Source organism: Ursus americanus, chromosome 22 (assembly GCF_024610735.1).
Source record: "Ursus americanus isolate L20-20 chromosome 22, mUrsAme1.1.p, whole genome shotgun sequence".
Taxonomy (NCBI): domain Eukaryota; kingdom Metazoa; phylum Chordata; class Mammalia; order Carnivora; family Ursidae; genus Ursus; species Ursus americanus.
The window spans coordinates 4790424-4814245 of record NC_142148.1 but is presented as its reverse complement, the minus strand read 5'-3'; the positions used below and the strand labels follow the sequence as shown (position 1 = coordinate 4814245).

The following is a 23822-nucleotide window of genomic DNA, read 5'->3' as shown; positions in this document are numbered from 1 at the left end:
GATGCTTTATGTTCTTTATCTTGTTTAACCTATGGCATAATCCTGTGAGGTCAGCTACTCAGTGGTTAGACAGCTGGCCCCTGAATGAGGATATAGTGGTAAATGGGGGTGCAAGGATTTAACCCAGGTGTCTAGCACCAAAGCCTGTTTCTTTCCAGTATATCATTGTCATCTTTCTAGAATGAACTCATAAAGGGGTTCATTCTTGGGGGAGGAATGCAGAGAATTCATAACCATTAAGGAAGTATTTGTAGCTGTCAGAATAATTGCTTAAGAACATTAATTAATTAAGAATTATTCTTTGTGGAATTTTAAAAAAATGTTTTATTTATTTGATAGAGAGAGCGTGTGCATGCATGAGGTGTGGGAAGGGGCAGAGGGAGAGGGAGAAGCAGACTCCCCACTGAGCAGGGAGCCCAATGCAGGGCTTGATCCCAGGACCCCGAGATTATGACCTGAGCCTGAAGGCAGACGCTTAACCGACTAAGCCACCCAGGAGCCCCTCTTTGTGCAATTTTTTTATGAGGGATTTTGTACCATACTCTTTAAAAAGTTTGTATTGATGATGAGTGCTTTGGAAGCATTCTTTGGTTTACCATGTGAATATTCACTTTTTATATCAGATTTTGATGGTGTTTCAGGATTCTGTATATTTAGAAAACATTAGCTTTCAGGTAATTTGCAGTTCTGTTATTGAGTCTTTGGATGGTGGAATGAAATGTGCGTGTGATAGGGATGTCACAGGTTTGCAGGTTTGTGAAGGGGGAATTAGAGAAGTTCAAAGGGTGTTTATTAAGATAGGAGTATCTAACATAAATGACCTTCATAGATGCCACCTTGAACTTGACAGGTAGGGCTGCAAAGCCTTTAGTCCTGAGTGTCCCTGATAGACCCCTCCTTTCAGCAGGAAGCAAACAGGGTAAACTAATATATAACTAGAGATTTCTCACAGGCTGAAAGAGACTAACTCCAGCTATGTAACAAAAAGTGCTCTTTTATTCTGCTTGAGGTATACTTTGGAAGTCCTTGTTCCTCTGCATGAGGACCTGCAGGTGTATGGATCCGACTGGAGAGGGCTTAGAGCCATGCACGGATGTGGTGATTGTGTACATGACAGATGACCATCCAGTTGTGAATATTTTGGGTTTCTTTCTTTCCCGCAGTTCATCCTTTGAGGTTTTCTTCATGGACAGACAACCCCTTCTTGTCTGGTGGAATGAACTTGACTGATTCGGGGTTGGTTCTGTCACCACATACTAAAAGCTTCCTATGGGCCAGGCATTGGGTTGGGGACTGGGGAGGAGTCCTGGCTCCTAAAGTACCCAGCTTCTAGGTGGCAGAGGGGGAGAGGAGACTATGGAGACAGGACCCTTATGTGTTGTCCCTAGTTGGGAGCCTAGAAAAAGCTGTGTTGTTCTTTGGGATTAGATCTCACGGGAAGGAGGCCTGTGAGATTTATGACTCAGTGGGGTTATACTGTGTGCTAGGCATTTTTCTAAACCTGCTAAATATTTAATGCTAACAGGCTTAGGAAGTGAACGTAGTTATCTGCAGGTTCATGAACCTGCATTAGAGGCGGAGCTGGGATTGGAACCAAGGTCTCTCTGATTGCAAAGCCCATGTCTTTTATCACCATATTGGCACTGTTTCTTCCCTTAAACCATAAGTGGGGGCCTGGCTGACTAGGAAGGCCCTAGATTTTCTTATTTGTTATGTTGTTACGAAGATGAAAGGAGGACTGAAAATAGGACAGTGGAAATCGAGAAGAAGTGAAAGAGAAATGAGAGAAAAAGAAAGGAACGGTGCTTAACTGTAATCGTAATCCAGTAATAGCCTCCTGGCCTCTGTGGTACTGCTGCCACAAAGTTCAGAGTTGTTCTGGAACCTTAGAGTGACTGACTTTCCTGACTTCAGCAGATCTTTCTACCACTTCTTTTTTCCCTTAAGAACTTCTGTTCTAACTTGATGACTTCTGAATGTGTCATTAATTTGTTAGTGTTGAAAATTATGTGCTGATGTTGTCACTGTACCTTCCCTTCTGCCTACTGGAAGTCCCTTATTTTCTCACTGCCTGAGACCCCAGATGATGTCACTTGATTGGGGATGAGTTTAGCCTTTAGTTTCACCACTCAGCATGTATAGTACAGTAGAGAGAAGGGAAGGAAAGGAATGGTACCTATCTCAGAAGTCCTATTATCACCATCTCTGGTTTATTTTTTTATTATTTTTTTAAAGATTAATTCATTTTAGAGAGAGAGGGAGAAGGGAGGAGGGGTAGAGAGGGAGGGAGAGAAAGAGAATCTCAAATAGACACCACACTAGCACAGAACCGAAGGGCTCGATCCCAGGACTCTGAGATCATGACCTGAGCCAAAGCCAAGAGTCAGACACTTAACCGACTGCCCCACCCAGGTGCCCCACCATCTCCAGTTTAGAAGTGAGAGAACATAGGTCCAGGACTTGGCGAAAGGTGTAATTTGTACTGAAGTCTTTCAGCCTGCAAAGCGTGTATGCCCTGTATTACCAGGGGAGACTTTGTGCCTGTCCTTGCTGTCACTTGGAGACACTCGGCTAGGATCACTGGCTTTGATTTCTTCTTCCGTTGGAGGAGGACACTTGAACTGAACGTCTCTTGGTGTTCCTTCCAGCTCCAGCCTTCAGAACATGAACGCTCCTTGAGGGCAGAACCTAGGGCTTGTATTTCCCATGGCCTACCAGTGCTTTGCACTAACTGGCGCCTGAATATTTAATTAACAAACCCTCTTTTCCTGTTTAAAAGCTCACTATTCTATTGACCTTTCCTGAGTATTCTTGGAGATATTCTTATCTAGTTTTTTCTGCATCTCCTCAAATTGTACAGATTGTATATCATTTGCATATTTTGTTTATGCCTTACTCTCGCGTGCTTCATTTTCTAACTGCTTTATTTTTTCTTCTAGAATGCAGATTCCTTTAGGTTCTGTTTCTTTACTTTTTCCCATTAGCGACTAACAGAATATATCTTTTTTTTCCCCAGGACTTTTTAAGGACTTCTTTTTAAGGACTGCCCCCCCCCTTTTTGGGAGTAGGTTTAGATTCAAAGTAAAATTAACAGGAAGGTACAGAGATTTTGTATGTACTCTTTGTTCCCATGTGCATAGCCTCCCCAGTTGCCAACATCCCCCACCGGAGTGGCACTTTTGTTAGATGACCCTACACTGACCTGTCATCATCACTCATAGTCCGCCATATACATTAGGGTTCGCTCTCAGTGTCATCCAGTCTTTGGGTTTGGGCACATGTACAGCGACACGTATCCACCATCATTATATCATACAGGGTATTTTCAGTGCCCTAAAAATCCTGTTTTCCACCTGGTCAACCCTCTCTCCTCAACAACCCCTGGCAACTACTGATCTTTTCACTGTCTCCATAGTTTTTTCTTCCTCAGAACGCCATAGAGTTGCAATCGTGCAGGCTGTAGCCTTTTCAGACTGATTTCTTTCACTTAGTAATGAATGTATTCTTTTCTTATCCTTTTCTTTTGCTAACTCCAAAGAAGGGATACAACTCTGGACATGGTCGTCTTTTTAGCGTTTGGTATGACTGTTTGAAATAGAAGCATACATAAGAATAAAAAGAGCGATTTGATGAAAAAAACCAGAGGTTTCTCCTTGTGGAGGCTTATTTGAATTCTCATTCTGCTGGTTGAATTGATTTGTTGGCATATAAATGTATCCTGATGGACTGCTCTGAAAATCTAAATCTGTGCTTTTTGACCTTTTTAAAGTCAGACACTGCTTTACTAATTGGATGAAGGAAAGCCATGAATCACTCCTTAGAGAATCTGCAGGTGTACTCATTCAAAACTTCCTCCTGTGATTTGGGGACAGAAGGATCACAGTTACTGTGGGTGTCTAGCTGACCTCTAATCTCACTCAGAACAGCAGAGGTGGAAGAAACATGGAAGGTCATCTAGAGAAGTCCCGAGAAAACTTCCAACGTTCATTTTTATTTTATTTTATCATTACTTTATAAATGAGTGCCTTTGGTGCCTTTCTCCTTCAAAGCAAGATCATTTCTTTTTTTCTGTACATATCCTGCTCGCACTGAGGCCCTGAGTGCAGTGCTCGGCCAGTCTGGTCCTCAGTAAGCCTCCGAGTGTGGGCTCTTCCAGCTTTAACTGCTTTCTCAGTCATGTTTGCCCTCTCTCACTACTCCCTTCACGTTCCCTCTTGTCCTGACAGGCTTCTGGAGATAGCAGTCTTAATACCTATTCTTACCACCCCTTGCTCCTGCTGCTGGTGCCCGGGACCCTCGTTACTGCTGCTCTCTGTCTGTCGTGTGCAGTGACCCTGTGTTCTGCATGCTCCCTGTGGCGCTTACTGTTGCCGTCCTGCCTCTGACGCTCTTCCTTCCCCTCTCTCGTCCTTGGTGGCTTCTTCCACCCCTTGGGCCCCTTTCGCCCACTCCTCATGGAGTCCTGTTGGTAGTGTGGAAGGCTACAGGTTGGTTTCCTTCTCTGCCTCTTCTCGCTTTTCTTTCTCAGGTTCCCTCCCTCCCGTGCTCCCTCTGTCTTTGCTTTTCCCCATTGGGGGGCTCTTTTCCTGGCACTCACAGATGACCCCAGGTCTGCCCCCAGCCCATACATAGGGCCACAGGGACCTCAAATGCAGCAGACTCCAAACTGCCCTCCTTACTCCCTTTGCTTTTTCTCTTCCCATCTCCTCTTCCTGCAGCGATCTCTGAGCGGTGTCCACATCCACACCCTTGACCAGTTCAGTGACTCAGATAGCCCGTGACTCAGATCTGCCCCTTCTTCCTTGTCCCCTCTGTGGCTGCCTTGTTTCCCTCTGGATGACTGTAATCGCCTCTTGACTGGCCTCCTGTCCGAGTCCTCTCCCTTCTCTCCCTACCGATGACACTTTAAAATATGCAAATCTGAGCTCATCTCTTGCTTGCTTAAAATCATTAAATGTCTCTCCATTGTCAAAAGAATGAAGTTTAAATTTTTAAAAATATTTATTTTTTTATTTTAGAGGAACAGAACGAGTTGCGGGGATGGGTAGAAGGAGGGGGAGAGAAGCAGACCCTGCGTTGAGCACAGAGCCCAACGATCCTGAGCTCATGACCTGAGCTGAAACCAACCAGACACTCAACCAACTGAGCCACTCAGGCGCCCCTAAATTTTTTTTTTTTTAAGATTTTATTTTTAAGTAATCTCTACACCCAGCGTGGGGCTCGGACCTATAATCCCAAAATCAAGAGTTGTGTGCTTCACTGACTGAGCCAGCCAGGTGCCCCTGAAGTTTAAATTTTTTAACAAGACCTGGAAAATCATTTGTGCCTGTTGCCCTTATCACCAGCGTTGTCTTTCCTTTACCTGTGTTCCAGCCTTTCCTCCATCCTGGTCCTAGGGCTTTGCAGATGTTGTTCCACGCAGAATGAGTGTGTTCTTCCTGTCTGCTGCCCCTCCTACTTCCCTTCAAGGCTCAACACAGCTTCAGTTCTTGAGGTCATTCTCCTGTCACTCTCTCCTCTCACATGTGCCTGGGTCCATATTCCCACATTTACCTTCGTAAGGTGTGTTTGGTTTCTTGACTCCTTTCCTCATTAATCAAGAAGATCTTTGGCTGTTTGGACTGTGTCTTTTCTCTCCAGATACCAGTGCCTTGCGCTGTGCGTGGTACATGGCAGGGTCTCAGGGCATTTGTGGTGTCTGGGTGTAAGAATGCTGAGGAAGGAGAGAAGCAGGAAAGAGAGGAGGGGACTTTGTGTGGTGAGGAACGGTGAGGCCCGCCAGTGAAGCCAGCAGGAGCAGCTGATCCATGTAGACACAGTGCCTTCCACTCAGAAATGGGTGAGGATTTTCTGCCCTGTGTGGGCATTTTTCTTTCTCCTACAGACTTCTCTTCTCACCCATCCTCGCCTCCTGTTTCAGAGCCAGAACTGGCTTCTCACCCTCTGTTCTTTTTTTTTTTTTTTAAGATTTTATTTATTTATTTGACAGAGATAGAGACAGCCAGCGAGAGAGGGAACACAAGCAGGGGGAGTGGGAGAGGAAGAAGCAGGCTCATAGCAGAGGAGCCTGATGTGGGGCTCGATCCCATAACACCGGGATCATGCCCTGAGCTGAAGGCAGACGCTTAATGACTGCGCCACCCAGGCACCCGTCACCCTCTGTTCTTTACCCATTCCTTTCCCATCACATTGCTCCATTAGTCAGCCTATTCTGGTGTCTCAGATTTCTCTTCTACTTAACGCCTGCCCTGTGCCTACAGACATACTGAAGTTTCCCCTTCCTGAAGAGAAATCACATTCCCTCAGCCCTTCCCCCACTTCAGTGAATGCCCGGTCTTCCATTACAGCTAAATTTCTGGAAACAATCCGAATTACTGGTTTGCGTCTTCACTTTCCTTTCAATTCTCAGGCCTTACCACTCTACTGAAGCCATTTGTAGTTCACCAGCTTTCTGTCTATGACACTTATTTTTTACTTTTCTGATGAACTGCCCACCTCTTTATCATTTCTTTTACTGGGTATTGACATCTCCCAGGCTCTGTCCTCTGTCTTCTCCACTTAAGTCTTCTCCACTTTATGTTTTCTCATTAACAGTGCCTTTAGCTGTCACTTCTGCACAGAAAATTTGCAAATCTGTATCTCCAAGCAGGTCTTTTGATCCCTGGGCTATGCCTACTAGGCATCCCTCCCTGCCTGTCTGGTTGTCATGAAAGCATCTCAGACTCAACATTGTCCGTACTGTATTCAGGATTCATCCACTTGTTCCCATCAAGTGTGTCTTTCATATCTTGGAAATGGCCCTTGCACTGTGCTAGGTTCTCTGGAACCTCAGCTTTCACCCCCCTTCTTTTCCCCCTCAGCACCCACTGCGCTCCTGTGCTGCTTCTAGCCCCACTGCCGTACCCTGAGGCTAGGCCCTGGCCCTTCAGGGTTATTGCCGCACGTCCCAATTCTGTTTCTGATTCTCCCTTCTTCCCCCACCGTTCAAGCTCTCCTCTGTACAGTTTTCAGAGCTACTTTTCTAAAATTGAAATCTGATCATGTCATGTCTTTATTTTAAAGCATTCATTGGCTTCCTAGATCCTACAGGTTAGTGTTCAAAATTCCTAGGCCAGGATCAAAGCCTTTCAAAATTGGGCCACACTTTTTTTTAAACAGTGTCAGCTTTCATTTTCCATTTTAAATGACTAAGTATTTATAAGCTGTTTAGAGTAAGAAACCCTTAGACACGTGCAGACATGTGTCTTCTTTCTGGTTTATACTACATGCTGTAAATGTTGGGGAGGCAATGGATGCTTTCAGAACCCACGTCAGAAAAGAGAGACCCGGCTTTTCGCCTTACACCTATATTCCTAGAATTATTTTTAATATTCTTCATTTCCCCATGCACAACTCACTGCCACACTTGTATAGGGTTTAGGTAATTAGTTTTTACAGTTTATTTTTACTTTAACTGTAAACTGTTCAGAATGCATTTCTCAGCTTCATTCACTTACCTCATATCCCTTCTGTACCCCTGTGACGTCCCCTGTGAAGGCCCCACTTTGATCACACCACACAGCTCTTACCAGGGCTTTCCTGCAGCTCAAAAGGTGTGTTCCTTCATCTTTTCAGACTCCAGGATTTCCCTCAGTGTTCAGCCCCCCGCCCCACCCTCACTGCCCTCCTGTGTTGACATAAAATATTCTCTGTTAACTTTAATGCAGCATTCAATGCAGTGAGAGGTAGTGTACAGCCCAGCAGTTCAGAGGTGAACTCTGGGGCCATACTGCTTGATGTGAATCCTGTACCTGCTACCTTAAAAGCCACATGACCTTGGATAAAGTGTTTAGCTTCTCTGTGCCTCATAGCCTTCACTACGGGGCGTGTTAGTATTAAATGAGCTAACACATGTGAAGTCCTTAGAATAGATCTGGCACAGTTTTTTTTTTTAAGATTTTATTTTTTCAGTCTTTACCCACAGCATGAGGCTCGAACTCACGTCCCCGAGATCAAGAGTCCTGTGCTCTACTGACTGAGCCAGCCAGGCATCCCAGACCTGGCACAATTAAATGTTAACTAATGTCACTATCATTTGATAATTTCTCTCTCTCTCTCTTTTCTTTTTCTTCCCAAAATGCATTATCCTAGAGCCTCAATCCCAGATTCTTATTTCTTAATTCTGGGTGGGTCCTGGAATGGTTCTCCAAGCATACTTACTGTCTTCCCAGGGTTCTGGCAGGAGAGCAGAGCCATCTCTGTAGCACAGTACCTGGACAGTTCATTCATCAATTACTTATTGAATGCCTACAATGTGCTAAGTACTGTTCTGGATGCTTGAGAGACCAAGGTGAAAAAACTGACAAAACCTTTGCCTTAGTGAGCTCATCTTATGGTGGGGAAGATGGGCACTAAATAAAAAACGAGGAAATATATATATATATGAGCAGAGCCATCTCTGTAGCACAGTACCTGGACAGTTCATTCATCAATTACTTATTGAATGCCTACAATGTGCTAAGTACTGTTCTGGATGCTTGAGAGACCAAGGTGAAAAAACTGACAAAACCTTTGCCTTAGTGAGCTCATCTTATGGTGGGGAAGATGGGCACTAAATAAAAAACGAGGAAATATATATATATATATATATTTATTTATTTATTTATTTATTTAAAACATGGTGCCAGATAATGGGGCAGTGGAAGTTGAGGGGGTGTTGTGCACAGGTTAAAGGGGTTTGGCAGTGCATTCTGTATTAAAGAGGGTGATTGGAGAAGGCCATGCCCCTGAGAAGGCGGTATTTGAATTGAGACTTGTATCAAATGAATGTGCACACCATACACACGTTTGGGGAGAGAGCATTCTAGACAGGGAAGGGCAAGTGCAAGGCCCCAAGGTGGCACTGAGTTTGGTGTGTTCAAGGCATAGTAAGATCATTGTGCCTGCAGAGGTACAATGTCAGGAGAGTAGGCTCTGAGAGGTGTGAGATGTGTGGGTGATGGTATGTGTGCAAGCCGTAAGGGTACTGCAAGAATCCAGGCCGAGAGTATGCCAGAGACTGTGGCTAGCACCAGGGTGGTGGCAGTGGAGAGAATGTGGTGATAAGTGCTCAGATTCCAGATCTGTTCTGAAGGTAGAACTGGCTGATGGGTTAAATGTGGAGTGCGGCAAGGGGGAGAGGAATCTAGGGTAACTGCTTTTGGCCCAGACGTGTAGTGAGTGATGGTTCCTTTTCCTGAGATGGGAAGCAGTGGGTTTGGGGGTGGGGAGTGGGGTTTAAGAGTGTTGTTAGGGCTTCACATGCTTAATACACCTGCAAGCCGTAATCAAGGGAGAGGACCAGGCATGGATGTAAATCTGGTTACCGTTAGCTTATTAGAATATGGTATTAGAAGGAATACTTTTTCTCAGTTGAGAGATTAGGTATGCCTTTCCCAAAGAGAAGGCATTTGAGCAAAACTTTGAAGAATGAGTATGATTTCTAAAGGCAGAAAAAGGGGGAAATAGAAGATATTTTTCATCCAAGTCTCACAGCCTTTTCCCTGGTCCCTGGTTGAATTTAAGAAGCTGCTGACCTGGTTGATAATCTCTTTTCACTGGTATAGCCAGTTAAGTTCTCTATTGTAAAGGAAACCAGAACAGATTACATACTGACTGATAAACCACATTCTGCTATTCCTCATTGTTCACAAATTGAACATGTAAGGTGAACCATAGAGGTGCAGGATGCTAAATGTGTTTTGCTTCACTCTGTGTGTCTGCTGTGAATCGGGATGTGTTGATTTTGGTGTGGAAGCTTTCCACGTGCCGTCATCTTCACTAACGATTGAACATTGGGGGAGTTTTTACTTCTACTGATACTGACCTTATGCACTTGACTTGAGCTGTTAATTTATAACTCAGTCAAGTTAAAACCGCAGCTACAATGATGAGGAATTGGAACCCCCTTGCTGTCTTACCACTCATATCCCTCACTTGGGCATAATGTCTATCTTGACTCTGCTTGCTTTGTGTGAAAAAAGTGAATCTTGTTTTGCCACTGTCCTGTTTAGGTGGAATTTTATTTGGAGTGGAATATCACTTATCTTTTTATTTTCATGTTCACTGTAATCTTGTGATTACTTTGGTCTTCTAAAGAGAGAAAAATTACTAGATGTTTGTTACAATGGGGTAAAGATCGTGCATTAAAAAAATCAGTTTATTAAATGGTCTAAGATACTTTTAGAACTGATAAATAAAATTCATACTAGTCAGGCATACTATTACCTTAAAATAATCTTCAACTGTCTACTGTAGTCTTAGTGCTGAGTATAGATAGGATTATGCAGTTTCAGTCCTTATATAGTACTTTTAGCTATTTTTGTATTTAGGAAATAAAAAGAAAAGTAGTCATAGTATTTCTTTCTAGAGGGGTAAAGCCTTCTAGTCTTCACAGTTCTAGTAATAGACTTCGTCAAAAATTTTAGGTTTGGGTTTTTGTCTTAAATTAGTGAGACCACTGCTACTTTAAATATGTTTTTAAATGATAACCTTGGTTTTTATAAATTACACAAGAATGGCTGTTGATGTAGGTATATTGGTTTTCAACAACTCCACAATTCAGGATTCCAGTATTTTTATATATACAAGGCATTCTGGGTAAGAAGAAAATGATCTCAGATATGGTCTGGATCTGACATAACCTGCAGGTAGCTTTATGTGGGAAAACACTTAAATACAGAAAAATACAGATAATGTAATAAATAACCAAATACAGAATCACTAAATGTTAATAATTTGTTATACTTGTTTTAAGTCTTTCTTTAATAAGTAAACCTTACTAAGAATTTGGAGGCATGTCTGCCCATTTATGCTCCTCTCTTTTCTTTACTCTGCAGAGGAGTTTAGCGTGACCCTCTTCCACTGTTTGTTGTATGACTTCATGTGCTGTTACGGCGTAAGTGTCCCTTAGGGTGCTTCTGAGACCTGTCTCTTGTCCAAATACAGGTCTGGTTAATTCTTTTCAGTTGTTATATATTATTCCTTCATAAGAATGTAGCGTATTTATTATTCACAATAAGAGTTCTTTGTGTAGTCTGAATAATAATTGCTTATCTGTTAACATAAGCTACAAAGAGCTTTCAGTTTCCTAAGCCGTTCCTTGTTTCCAGCTGTATGTCTTTTTCGGCTAGCTTTCCTGAGTTTGACCTTAGGCCTTCCACAGTACTTTCATCTATTGAATTCTTACACTACAGTAGAGTGCCTTGTGGTCTAGCTTTCCCACCCATGGAGTTGGTGGCCAACTGACTTTTCTTTCTTCTCCAAAGGAGCTAGGAGACTAGTGAGTTGAATAAACAGCCTGAAAGTTTGGTAGCGTCTGTTGCAGTCAAGTTGGCTGCTGGTGTGCCTCTGATGGTATCATCAGTGAGTATTCTTGGTGTTGATTTCTCCTGCTCTAATAATGGGTGTGACGTGTCTGTCTCCTGAGGATATTTTATTTACTTTATTAATTTAGAGGTTACTTTATTAATTGAGAATACTTTGCATTCTAAGATTTCTTCAGGAAAGGGATGTGTCTGTGTAGGGTTCTTTATGTGTGGTTATTTCAAAATAAGAGCTACACAATTAGGTTTTCTGTTGAAATATTGGAATCTAATGTCGGCCATTAAAAATATATTGGTTGCAAAGCTTTATTTTTGTTGCTGAAGCATTGATTTACTGTGAGCTAAAAATTCAATCAAGAAAATAGATTTAAAAAAAAACACAGAACTTCTCCCAGTGTCCTTACTCTTGAATTCATAGTTATTTAAGAGCTCACCCTCTTTGACTGTCTGTTACTATGCTATCGTTTTTTCATTTTTTTAGAGAGGGGTGACTTTAAACAAAGTTATCATAGAATAATAATGATGAAAGTGTTATTGACTCAAGTGAACATTTTTAATACCTTCAACCTGTATATGAACAGCATGACTTTATCATGACTTCAGATCCCAGTTATGGACTAGGCATCTGTTTGTAAGAAACATGCCAGGATCAGAGTTGAGTTGCCTCTGAGGAAGTCTGGTGTTCATTCATGCTGTACACACTTACTGAGCCCCTTTACTGGTTGGTTGACTGTTGCAGGCTCAGGGCATCCAGTGATGAACAGACAGGCACAGCTTCCTCTCCCATGCAGGTTTACTTTAGGTGGGAAGCAGTCAGGAGAGGAACATACGAGCTGTCAGGTGACAGAAATCCTGTGCTGAAGGTAGAAAGGGTGATAGTGTTGGGGAGGGGGGTGGTAGAAGTCTCGGTCATCCATTCACCTGGAACCTGGTTGTGCATACAGGGGAGGCATGCATGAAGAGTAAAACTATTGCTTAAAATAGCTAGGATCATGGTGTGGCCATTCATTCATTCATTCATTCAGAAAATTTACTGAGTATTTTGCCTTGTGTTTGGAAGTATTCTAGATGCTGATGATAAGTAGTGAACCAGAGGGACAGAAATGTCTCTGTTTTCATGGAGTTTCTATTTTGGAAGGAGAAGACTTACATAAACAAGGGAAAAAAATGTGAGGATTGGTGCATTGCAGATGGTTAGGGAAAGCACGAGGCAGTAGGATACTCTAATGGAAATAGACTGCCAAAGGATAAATTTTAAGGACATCTGTAAGATATCCAACAGACTTTATTTCATCGTGTCCATTTCTTCCCATTCCTATATACTTTTCCCGTGCACAGAGCCTATTGTATTGAAACCTCAAGCATGATTTTATTTTCTTAACAAAATCCATCATCAGTCCTAGGGTGCTGGAGACAGATTATTACCTTCCCAGAAGGTAATCTTTTCAGAGTTGAAGTGAAATATGGTAAGTTGTTTTTTGGAAGGGTTGAAGAGAGGAAAGATACTGTACCTAAATTGTGTTTGCAAAAATATAAAGTAATACAGCTCTTTTTATGCAGAGTGAAAAAAGCTGTTGTGGAGCTAATAACTTTAAGTTTATATCTGGAAAGCTGAGACCTGATAGATTATATATCAATTTGGTATATAAGTTATTTGCTAACACATATAGTTTGAGTTTCAAAGTATTATAGCTACGTTAGAAACATATTACAAAGGAAGGATGTGTATAACACCAGAATTTCATGAACTCCAGAAAAAGGAAGAAAAGCAATTTCTTTGCAAAGCAAAGCATCTTTCTTCATGTGTACATATGTGTGTGCGTGTATACACGCTTTATTCATTTATGTGTACACATATAAAATATATAAATATTTCAAAATATTTAGTATCAGAAATGTTGGGGGTGCTACCAAAACTTAATTAATACAAAGTCCAAATACTGTTTTTCTCCTCCTTTTTGATTAAAAAAATCCAAAAAAACCCAAGTTCTTTTTATTTTAAAGCAGTTTCAAGTTCACAGCAAAATTGAGCAGAAGGTACAGAGTTCCCATATACCCCTGGTTCCACACGTGCACAGCCTTCCCCACTATCAACATCCAGCACCAGAGGGTACATCTGTTAAAACTGGTAAACCTACATAGATACATCATTATCGCCCAAAGCCTGTAGTCTACATTAGGGTCCAGTCTTGGTGTTGTACATCCTATGGGTTTTGATAAATACATGTAATGACACGCATCACCATTGTAGTATCATACAGAATAGTTTCACTGCCCCGACAATCCCCTGTACTCCACCTATTCAGTCCTTTTTCTCCTCCCAACTCCTGGCAACCACTGATTGTCTTCAGTTTTCGTAGTTTTGCCTGTTCTGGAGTGTTATGTAATTGAAATCATACGGGATGCAGCCTTTTCAGATTGGCTTCTTTCACTTAGTAATATGCATTTAAGATTCCTCCATGTCTGAATTATGATAGCTCATTTTAGTGCAGAATAATATTCTATTGTCTGGATGGAGAACAGTTTATCCATTCACTTACTGAAGGACATCTTCATTGCTTCCAAGTTTTGACGATTATGAATAAAGCTGCTGTGAACACAGATGTGCAGGTTTTTGTGTGGACATGAGGTTTCGACTCCTTTTAGTGAATACCAGGGTGTTTGATTGCTGGATTGTAGGCAGGAGTATGTGTAGTGTTGTTGTTGTTGTTGTTGTTGTTGTTGTTGTTTTAAGAAACAGCCGAACTGTTCCAAAGTGGCTGTGCCATTTTGTATTCCCACCAGGAAGGGATGAGAGCTCCTGCTGCCCCACGTCCTGCCCAGTGTTTGATGATGTTAGTGCTGTAGATTTGGGCCCTTTTGGTATGTGTTGGTATCTCAGGATTTCATTATTATTTTAATTTGCTGTTTCCTAATGACATATGTTGTACATCTTTTCATTTGTATATTTTTTCTTTTTGTTTATCTTATTTTCCATCTGTGATCTTCTTTGGTGAGGTATCTGTTAGGATCTTCTGCCCATTTTTTGTGTTGTTCATTTTCTTACTGAGTTTTAAGAGTTTTTTTGTCTATTTGGATGACAGTCCTTTATCAGATATGACTTCTGCAAATATTTCGTCCCAGTCTGTGGCCTGCTTGTCATCTCATTCTCCTGACAGTGCCCAGTGCAGAGCAGCTGTTTTCATTTTAATGAAGTCAGCTTGTCAGTTATTTCTTTCATGGATGGTACCTTTGGTGTTGTCTCTGAAAAGTCACTGCCAAATCCAAGGCCGTCTAGGTTTTCTTCTGTGTTATGTTCTAGGAGTCTTATAGTTTCTTGTGTTGTGTGTGTGTGTGTGTATTTATATTCATTCTGGTTAAATTGAATTGCTGAGTAAAAATGAAATGATATATCTACCCCTTAAAAAATTCTGTCCTGCTGTTTACAGATGGGGTGATAAGATGTGCTTGAGGTCACACAGATGAGCAAGGCCAAGATGGAGTTTTGAGTTCACTTGGCAGTTTTCCCTCTTACCTTTTACAGTCACTGGGACCTGAGCTCTTAACTCTTTTGTAAAAATGGTGTTTGCATTTCCTGAAAGGAAGACTGTTGTTGGTCTTTTTCTCTCTGGGTTTCTGAATGAACAATTACAGAAAAGAGGTACGATACTTGCACTGCGCATAGATTGGTAAATGTTTAAAGATTTAATGGAATATGTTTTTCTACATAGCGCTCTTGTGTTTCCTGCCTTATAAGTTTATCCACCCATTTTTGATGACATTTTTAGTACTTGTAACCTGACCTCTTACTGTTGAGAAGTTTGCTGGATTGTGTGGATTGTGACTGTCTTTCCTTGGCGTTTAAACCAGCACTTTATAATTCCAAGGCTCCATGTTTGTAAGACTGAAAAATTAACCACTCCTTTCACCTTTAGTGCAACACATCCTTCTGCTGGCTTTGTATTCTTTGCTTTCTAAGACAGGTGCGTTCCAGATCTTACTGTCTGAAAATACGCACTTCAGAATGACAGTAAGTCACGACTTGGTGGAGAAAATAGCTTATACCGTGCTTAGCGTTATCTAAATTCCATTTAGAGCATGTCAGGGAGTCCGTACCCAAGTTAGTGCTGCTATTCGTGAACATCTACAAACTCAAGAATTTTCACAAACGAGTGAGTGTGCATAGTACAAGGCATAAAGATTATTACTCAAATTGTTAAGAAGATGAAAAATTAAAATGTTAAAGATTATTTCTAATTTCCCCCAAGTTCATATTGCTTCATTGTTTTGGCCTTCATTTCACACTTTAGATCCTTAGTTCCTAGTTTTGAATAAACATTATCTGAAATAAGGAATTGAAAATTGGAAAGAAAAATGATTAAATATATGTGCTGTGGTTCTAGAGGTACCAAATCATTTTTTCATTTCTTGGAGGAAAAAAGTCTAACTTTTGAAGGAGATTTCATTTGTAAAATTGACTCTGTACTTTATAAGCAATGTTTAAATTCATTGGTGATAAATATGCATGTTGGTATAGTAAAATCCCATTTTTTACATAATGCTTTAATGGAAATGGCAGTTTTATGAAATGAAAGTGACGAGTAAAAATCTGAATGATGCTCATAAGCCCTTACATCATTTTTATTGAGGTTTTTGTATATTCTAATTCATTAATACAGGGGAAAAGGAGATCACTAACATGGTTTATTTCCTATAATTACTCAAATCGAATATAATTTATTTTCAATAAAATTCTTAGAGTACATTGCCCAGGGTGGGGAGAAGAGGTCTGGCCTGTTTTTACAAAATGTCTAGATTTTTACTCATGAGACTTCGCTGTTTTAACAATATCGTTCACTTGCATGTATTTTTTGTATAGTTCCCTCTAGATTTTTACTAATAAAAACTTATGTAAGTGCAAGAAATCCCAAATACTTAAAGGCCCAGGATTGAGTGTTGAGGGAGAAATCTGGGTTATTTATTTATCCTGCTTCTTACGACAAATACTGTTTGTCTTTTAATAATTTAGACTACCTTTTATGTGATTCATAATATGAAACATTATTTAAGTTACTGTGTAATAAATTAACTGGGGGGAATTTCCAAAAACCACTTAGTGTTTACAGTTAAATTTAGTTTATTTTTGTGGAATACCTAGAAGAAAAGGTCAGTGTAAGGGATAAACAAGTACTTAAATTTTGGTGCACCCCTACCCCCAACTTCTTTTTTTTTTTTTTAAAGATTTTATTTATTTATTTGACAGAGAGAGACAGCCAGTGAGAGAGGGAACACAAGCAGGGGGAGTGGGAAAGGAAGAGGCAGGCTCCCAGCGGAGGAGCCTGATGTGGGGCTCAATCCCAGGACTCCGGGATCACGCCCTGAGCTGAAGGCAGACGCTTAATGACTGCGCCACCCAGGCACCCCCCCCCCCACCCCCAACCTCTTGAGGTGGGGCAAAGGAGGAAGAGACACTACAAACTGAGTTGGAAACAAATAAATGTTCTTAATTTCATCACAGTGAAATCCTGCCAACAACCCTATTTTCTGCTCAGTATACTTCAGACCACCTTAGGAAAATCTGTTTTTTTTTTTTTTTTTTTTGCTTGTTTTTTTTTTGGATGTGATTGTGGGCCATTTTGAATTCTTGGTATTCTGATCTGAAGACACTTCCATGTTCTTGAGACAGAATTTTATTGAAACTAATAACTTTAAGTTTATATCTGGAAAACTTTAAGGCCTGATAGTTTTATAAATCACCATCAAATTGTTAGTACCCTCCCTCCCAGCCCCTGCCCCCAGGCTTTATAATTTGAAAGCTCACCCCTTTTCAGGTGTGTTTTTGTATAGACACACAGTTGTCTATTTTCTTCTCCTTTGCCCCAGCATTATAGAGCTGTTTGAGGTAGAGCTGTGCTTCTGTGGAGTTCTTGGGATTGGCAGTTCTTCTGTAAAGGTCAGGGAATGTGTACATGTGTGGTGTGTGTGCCATTTGTGCACGCGTGAGTGTGTGTGTGTGCGTGTGTGTGTTTAATGGCTGTGTTTGACCCCAGAAAATCAGAGTTGTGTTTAGTGGTTCTTATTTCCTTTTACTGTTGCTGAAGTGATCTCCAGTCTTACTGGGGGGTAAATCAGATTGTCTGCTTTGTGGAAAAGGGTAGAGTTGCAGAGAGCTGCTGCCTCCATAATACCCCCCCCCCCCCGCGCGCCATAACCCCAACACAGTCTCTGCACCAACGCACCAGCGATACTGTTTCTCCTTGGATGCCATTCTAAAACTTGATACAAGGCTGGAGTGTTGTCCTGGTGTGGCTCTCCCTCATTGTAGCTGAAAACATTAGGCCACAGGGTACCTGCCCTCTTGGGTAAGCTTTTGGTTCTCAGTGAGATTACTTTGAGTGGAGGGAGAGGGAAGTTTGTGATGGGCATCAGTAGGTGAGATGCACGGCCAGAGATGCTTCTACCCACGTCTGGCTACAGCTTCACCTACAAAATGCCTGGTCCCAGAGGGCCGAAGGCAGGGCTTATTAGAAACATAATCAAATGGGGGCGCCTGGGTGGCACAGCGGTTAAGCGTCTGCCTTCGGCTCAGGGCGTGATCCCGGCATTCTGGGATCGAGCCCCACATCAGGCTCCTCTGCTATGAGCCTGCTTCTTCCTCTCCCACTCCCCCTGCTTGTGTTCCCTCTCTCGCTGGCTGTCTCTATCTCTATCGAATAAATAAATAAAATCTTAAAAAAAAAAAAAAGAAACATAATCAAATGGAAACGTTCTCTTTAGGCATGTCATTCTTGAAGGTGCCATTGCCCATGGAATGAGAATGAATTCTAGTTTAAGTAACTTCAAACAGTAGATGACCCAGTAGTACAGTTGGTTCTGCTATAATACAACCTGTGCAGTCCTGGAAATCACCACGCCACAGAAAACAGCACGGGGGCACTGTAGGGCTTACGAGAGGCAGATGAGGGTAAGTGCACAGTGTTCAAAAACTTTGTTGGTCATACACACACACAGACAGGAACCTAATCATGGTTTTACACATATTAAATGGGTAGGAAATACAGTATCGTATTTCAGTAAACGTGGGTGGCACTTCACCTTGAAGATGTGCAGCTTGTCTGTGGAGGTGGCATCGGAATAGTTGTAGTTCGCGAGTCACACTCCGGTGGAAGAAGGCGGGCAGGTGGTGGCACCGGGTGTGGGTGGGTGTGGTTGCTAACCCACAGGTGAGCTGAGGTAGCTTATAGGGGTTGAGGTGTGTGTAGGGGTGTATTTTGTGTGTTTCTAGGCAGCTTGGTTCAGCTGGATGTACTTTCTGTGTTCACCCAGCATTTCTTGCAGACAAAATCATGCATAAGCATATGTGAAATTTGTTTTATGCTCAGATTGTCCCCCTAATATGCACATCAATCACACTGGAACAAATTCACGATTTCAAACTAAGCTTTGTGGCAGAACTGGCTGTAGTTTATTTGATTTTGGAACTGAGTCTCTTTTCCTTTTTTCTTTTCCATCATTATTGATTTCTTAATTTATATTTAAGTTAAGCCCATATCAAATTGATTTTTTTATACCCTGAGCGCTTCTGAAGGAGAGAAAGCAGCCTGAGATTTTAATTTTGCTAGTGCTTATCCACCAAGTAGTTTCCTCCTTGGTAAATATCTTTGCCTGCCTTCCTGTCTGTCTGTTGTCTGTCATCTGTCTAGGTACACACACACACTGAGGCCTTTACTAGATGCCAGGCACAGTGCCTGGAGATACGGAAGGTATTCTGCATTCTGGAGTTACAAAAACTGATAACGTATCATCCTTATCTTAAGGAGTTTAGAGTCTCACTGAAAATTTTTCAGGGCACAGATTTGAATGTCTTTGTTGGGTTTCCTTAGGGATTAGATGAACCAGGATTATGTATTTCTTGGTTTGTGAACATAGGAGCACACAGACCTTCCCACCCCACCTCCTACTTCTTTGTAATTGTAGATATAGGAGTGAAGAGCTTGTGTGGAGGAAACACGAAGGTATCATTGATTTACATGGTGAAAAGATGTCAATTTGAAAGGAGGTTGAAAAGGACCTAAGAAGTCTTGTAGTCAACCCTCCCACTGACTCCTTAATAAACCTAGTAGTCAGGTATCCACGGTAGAGTGGTAAATGGAAAATAGACAAGTTTCAGAGTAACGTGAATAGTGTGATCCCATTTGTTGTTCCCTTCCCTGTACATGTGTGTGTGTGCTGTTTGTATAAGCGTGGGTGATGTGAGAAGATCTCCCATATTAGTTACCTCAGGGGACAAGGGAAAGCTTATTAACTTCCTCTTTATACATCCCTTATTGTTTGGCTTGTTTTAAGAAGCGTGTTTTACTTTTTTAATTAAAAAATCTAATAAAGTAGAAAATGAATAAATAATAATAATAAAAAAATACCCTCAGGGCCCTGAGCTTTGTTTCAGTCTTCCCAGTAGCCTTCATAGTTATAGAACTGAACGTGACGTTTCAGGTGTGGGCTGCCTCCTATCAGGGCTCTGAACTTGCTGTGGTTAACGCCATGGCAGCAACACCATATTGGGGGGTGGGGGTTCTGTGTTTTTAGACAATTAACATCTCAAAGTCTTTCTTATATCTGCTACCCTTGGCACACTCGGCCCTTGATAATTGTGGGACCCAAGTTTAGTCCTTCAGATTCTCCTTGTTAGAGTTCATCTTACTGTGGAAATCAGTATTTAACATAGGTTAAGAACTGGCCTTGGATTCAGACTGCCTGGTTCAGATCCTAACTACCTGCCACTAACTAGCATGAACACTTAGACAAGAAACACAGATTCCTAAGCCTCTGTTTTCTTTCTTTCTTTCTTTCTTTCTTCTTTCTTTCCTTTCCTTTTTTTGCTTTTTTTTTTTTTTTTTTTGGTGGGCAGCAAAGCAAAGTTTATTGAGCGATAATTTAAAGCTCCTGAAGAAGGAGGGGACCTGAGAGGGTTGCCTGAGCCTCTGTTTTCTTATTGGTGTAACAACAATAACCGTAAAGTTGTGCGGTTTCAAGGAGAGACTGGATGTTAGAACACTTACCTAGATTGCCTGGTGGTGTGGTGAGAACATGGTGAATTTCAGATGCTACTGTTAGTGTGTTAGCACCATCAGTTCCTTTCTCCCACCTGTGATAGTGAGCTAGTTTTGGATCGTGAATCTTCCCTTAACCATATACCATATCCCTCCCCACCCCAGAGCATAAATCAGTCTGTCTTCTAAACTTTCCTCACAAGGTCTCCATTCAGTCTCTGCCTCATTCCACAGGTCCCTTCACGGATGTCGTCACCACCAACCTAAAGCTTGGCAACCCAACAGACCGAAATGTGTGTTTTAAAGTGAAGACCACGGCACCACGTAGGTACTGCGTGAGGCCCAACAGTGGAATCATCGATGCAGGGGCCTCGATTAATGTATCTGGTAAGTCCTGAGACTGGAGGGCAACGGGGGGAGGGGGGGCTAAAAAGTCCCCCTAAAGCCAGTAGGATTTCTTAAAGTTTGCATTTGGTACAGCAAAATAAGACAATAGACTTCTCCCTCAACACTCCACCCTCTGATTGAAAAGCTTAGTGGGTCCCACTCACCTATTGGTTTTCCATAATTAATGCCTCTTTGGTTTGTTGCTTACAGCCTTCTGCGCCTCAATAGTTAAATTAAAATTAAAGTGGTAACTTCAGACCTTACTTCAGAATGAGTTTGATTTTCACTCCCTTGAAATTAAATCTGCCCTTTGGCAATAAATAAAAAAGGGCTAAACAAACTTAATTTTACTTTGTGAGAGAACGCTAAATGGAGTTATTTTCTTATTTAAGCTAAATGGTTTCTGACATTAGGCTCGTGTCATTCCCAATGATTGGTAACTGCACTTTACTGATGGTGAAAAGCTCAGGGAGGTGAGGACTGAGGAGACTGGAATATATCCAAGGGCAAAAAGTTTTGTGCGTGTCTGATGGTTTTTCCCTTTCTGTCTGAGAATGCATATATTTTCCAAAGTCCAGCTTTGGAAGAAATGCTGGTAAAGTGCCCAGATTGAGAATTGGATTTTAGAATTAAGGAGATGTAAGTGATGGGTTTGAGTTTAAATGTCTTTTAGAAATGGAATAAACTTTCAGCTCATTAGGACTTCTGGATCCAAGATGTGTCTTGTGTTTGTGGAGGAGCTGTGGGGGAGTGTGTGTTTATCCTGTAAAAACCAGGGGACTTTGTGTCACAGAGGGTTCTGCAACATTAGAAGCTACTACTCATTGAAATGGGTACCTGACTGGCTTTTTCCATGACAGATTTTGATTGTGATGCATTTGGCCATTCATTTGACACCTAAAAGAAAATGATTCACCTCTTTGGAAAGATATAAGGTGTTTCATTATCTGATCATTTCTGCAAACTCTTATTCCCCACATCCATTGGTCTCTCTCATTATGGTGCTCCCACACCAGCTATCCTCCTGTGTGCTTCTCTCTGAGGCTGCCAGACCTGATCTGGACTCTTGAATTGGGTTGTTATTCAGGAAGTCAGGAGGGTGAGAGCCAGATTTTATTGAGGGTCTCCTTTGTGCTGGGCCAGCACACACATTATCTCCTGTAATTTCTGTTCTTTGGCCTGTGAGGAATGCATCATTACCTGCCGTGTACTAGAAAGGAGACTGGTGGCTGTAGACTCACAACGCTAGCAAATGACACAGCCAAGGTGTGGATCACTGTGTCGCTCGGAAGCCCAGACTCAAGTGCTGCGTGCTGAGGAAGTGAAGGGGTCTGAGGTGTTGGCGTTTCTGTACCCCTTGGATCCATATGGTTTCAGTTTTTCTGCTGAAATCAGGGACAGCTGAAATCTTTATTCCCTTCTTTTATTGACTTTGGTTTTCCTCTTGATTTCTTTGCCCATATCAAATTTGAGCAAGGTTGTCAGTAGGGGATGAGAATTACCAATTTTCACGGTAAGTAAGGGGGCAGCAACATAATTTCTGAATAAAGTAGCCTCCACAGGAAGTTGTGCAGTGTAGGTGTGCTTTCCAGTGTGAAATACAGATGTGTGCATGTCTCTTTCAGAAAGATTTCATCTCTCCCCCCATCATGACATTTTTTTTTTAAAGACTTTATTTATTTCTTAGAGAGCATGCGAGCTGGGGGTCGGGGGCTGGGGGGGGGAGAGAATCTGAAGCAGACTCTGCATTGAGCACGGAGCCTGATGGGGGGCTCAATCTCACCACCCCGAGATGATGACCTGAGCTGAAACCAAGACTCAGATGCTTAACCGATGGAGCCACCCAAATGCCTCTATTTTTATTTTTTTAAATTAAAAAAATGTTTTTGGAATGTTTTTTAAGGTAATAACCCTGGGCATTTGTTTTGATGTATACTTCCTACTTAAGGAAGCCGAAGATCTTGTGGTTGCGGCCTTTCTCCTACGAATGAGAAGGGAAGGTACAGAGAGTGGGTGTGATTATCTAGAGTCACATGGGTGATTAGAGGCAGAGCTGCTACTTGAAACCAGCTTTGCTCTGATTCGCTGGCTCTCCGGTGATAATGAAACTGCCTCAGTAGTGTTAGGGGGTGGCTCGACTTAAAAATGAATATAAAATATAAAGTACTATGGTTCTCAAAATGTAATGTACTTGGTGGGAAAGTAATTGAATAATAAAATGCCCATGTGTCTACAAGCCTTATTCCTAGAGGAAACACGATTATGTTTGCACATGAGAAAGGGCTCCCTTGTTTTTACTTGGTGTGTGTTTATCTCACTGCTTGAGGTGCACCTGGGTGAAGCTGGGTGCCGTTGCGTTTCTGGGACAGCATTTCCAGTTGGCAAAGGAGGCTGGCGCCCATTTGCTGCAGTTTTGTGTGCTTAGGGGCCATTGTATAATTTATTAGACATTCATATCTTGAGGTAAAAAGCACTGGGCTTTTCCAGGGTCCTCTTAAAATGCAGCTATATGATGACATCTTGGTGAGATGTAGAGTTTCTAGGTTCCTTTGGGAGAGAAAGTGTCTTCAGGACCAGAAGGATACCAGCAGACAGGCAGTGCAGATTGTCCAAAGGCCAGGTGTACACATGGCCACGTATGGTGGTCTCTCCTCAGAGATCGCTAGATTGGAGGTCTGGGGACCTGAACAGGAAGGTTAGTTGTGCTGTTTAACCTGTTGGCTGATTTTTGGTCAATCCATAACGTCTCTAAGGTTCTAGTTTTCTCATTTGTAAAATGGAAGGAATAGTATCTACCTCACAGAGTACTTTCCAGTGCTGTGTCAATGCATGGCACAGAGTGGTATTGCATTATTTTCCCACTAGCTTTGACAAAAACTGGCTAGTTTTTGTTGAATGTGGACTATGCATGTTTGAATTGCCTTTTTAGGAATTAATTCCATACATTTTATTAATTGACTTTTTCTAATTTTAAGATGAAATATGTATTTTTTTCTTTCTATGATACGCATTTGTTTTCTAGTGAAAAGCCACTAGTGAATTTTCTTTTGTTTTTTTTTTTTTT

At 41.7% G+C, this 23822-nt stretch overlaps 1 protein-coding gene across 1 annotated transcript in view; it reads left to right on the top strand.

Moving 5' to 3' along the window:
* VAPB (VAMP associated protein B and C) overlaps positions 1–23822 on the top strand; it is a 52716-nt gene that overhangs the window by 6396 nt on the left and 22498 nt on the right. Inside the window, exon 2 of the mRNA XM_045808409.2 lies at positions 20606–20758. Within this exon, the coding sequence (XP_045664365.1) occupies positions 20606–20758 (153 nt within the window). The remainder of the gene's footprint in view (positions 1–20605; positions 20759–23822) is intronic.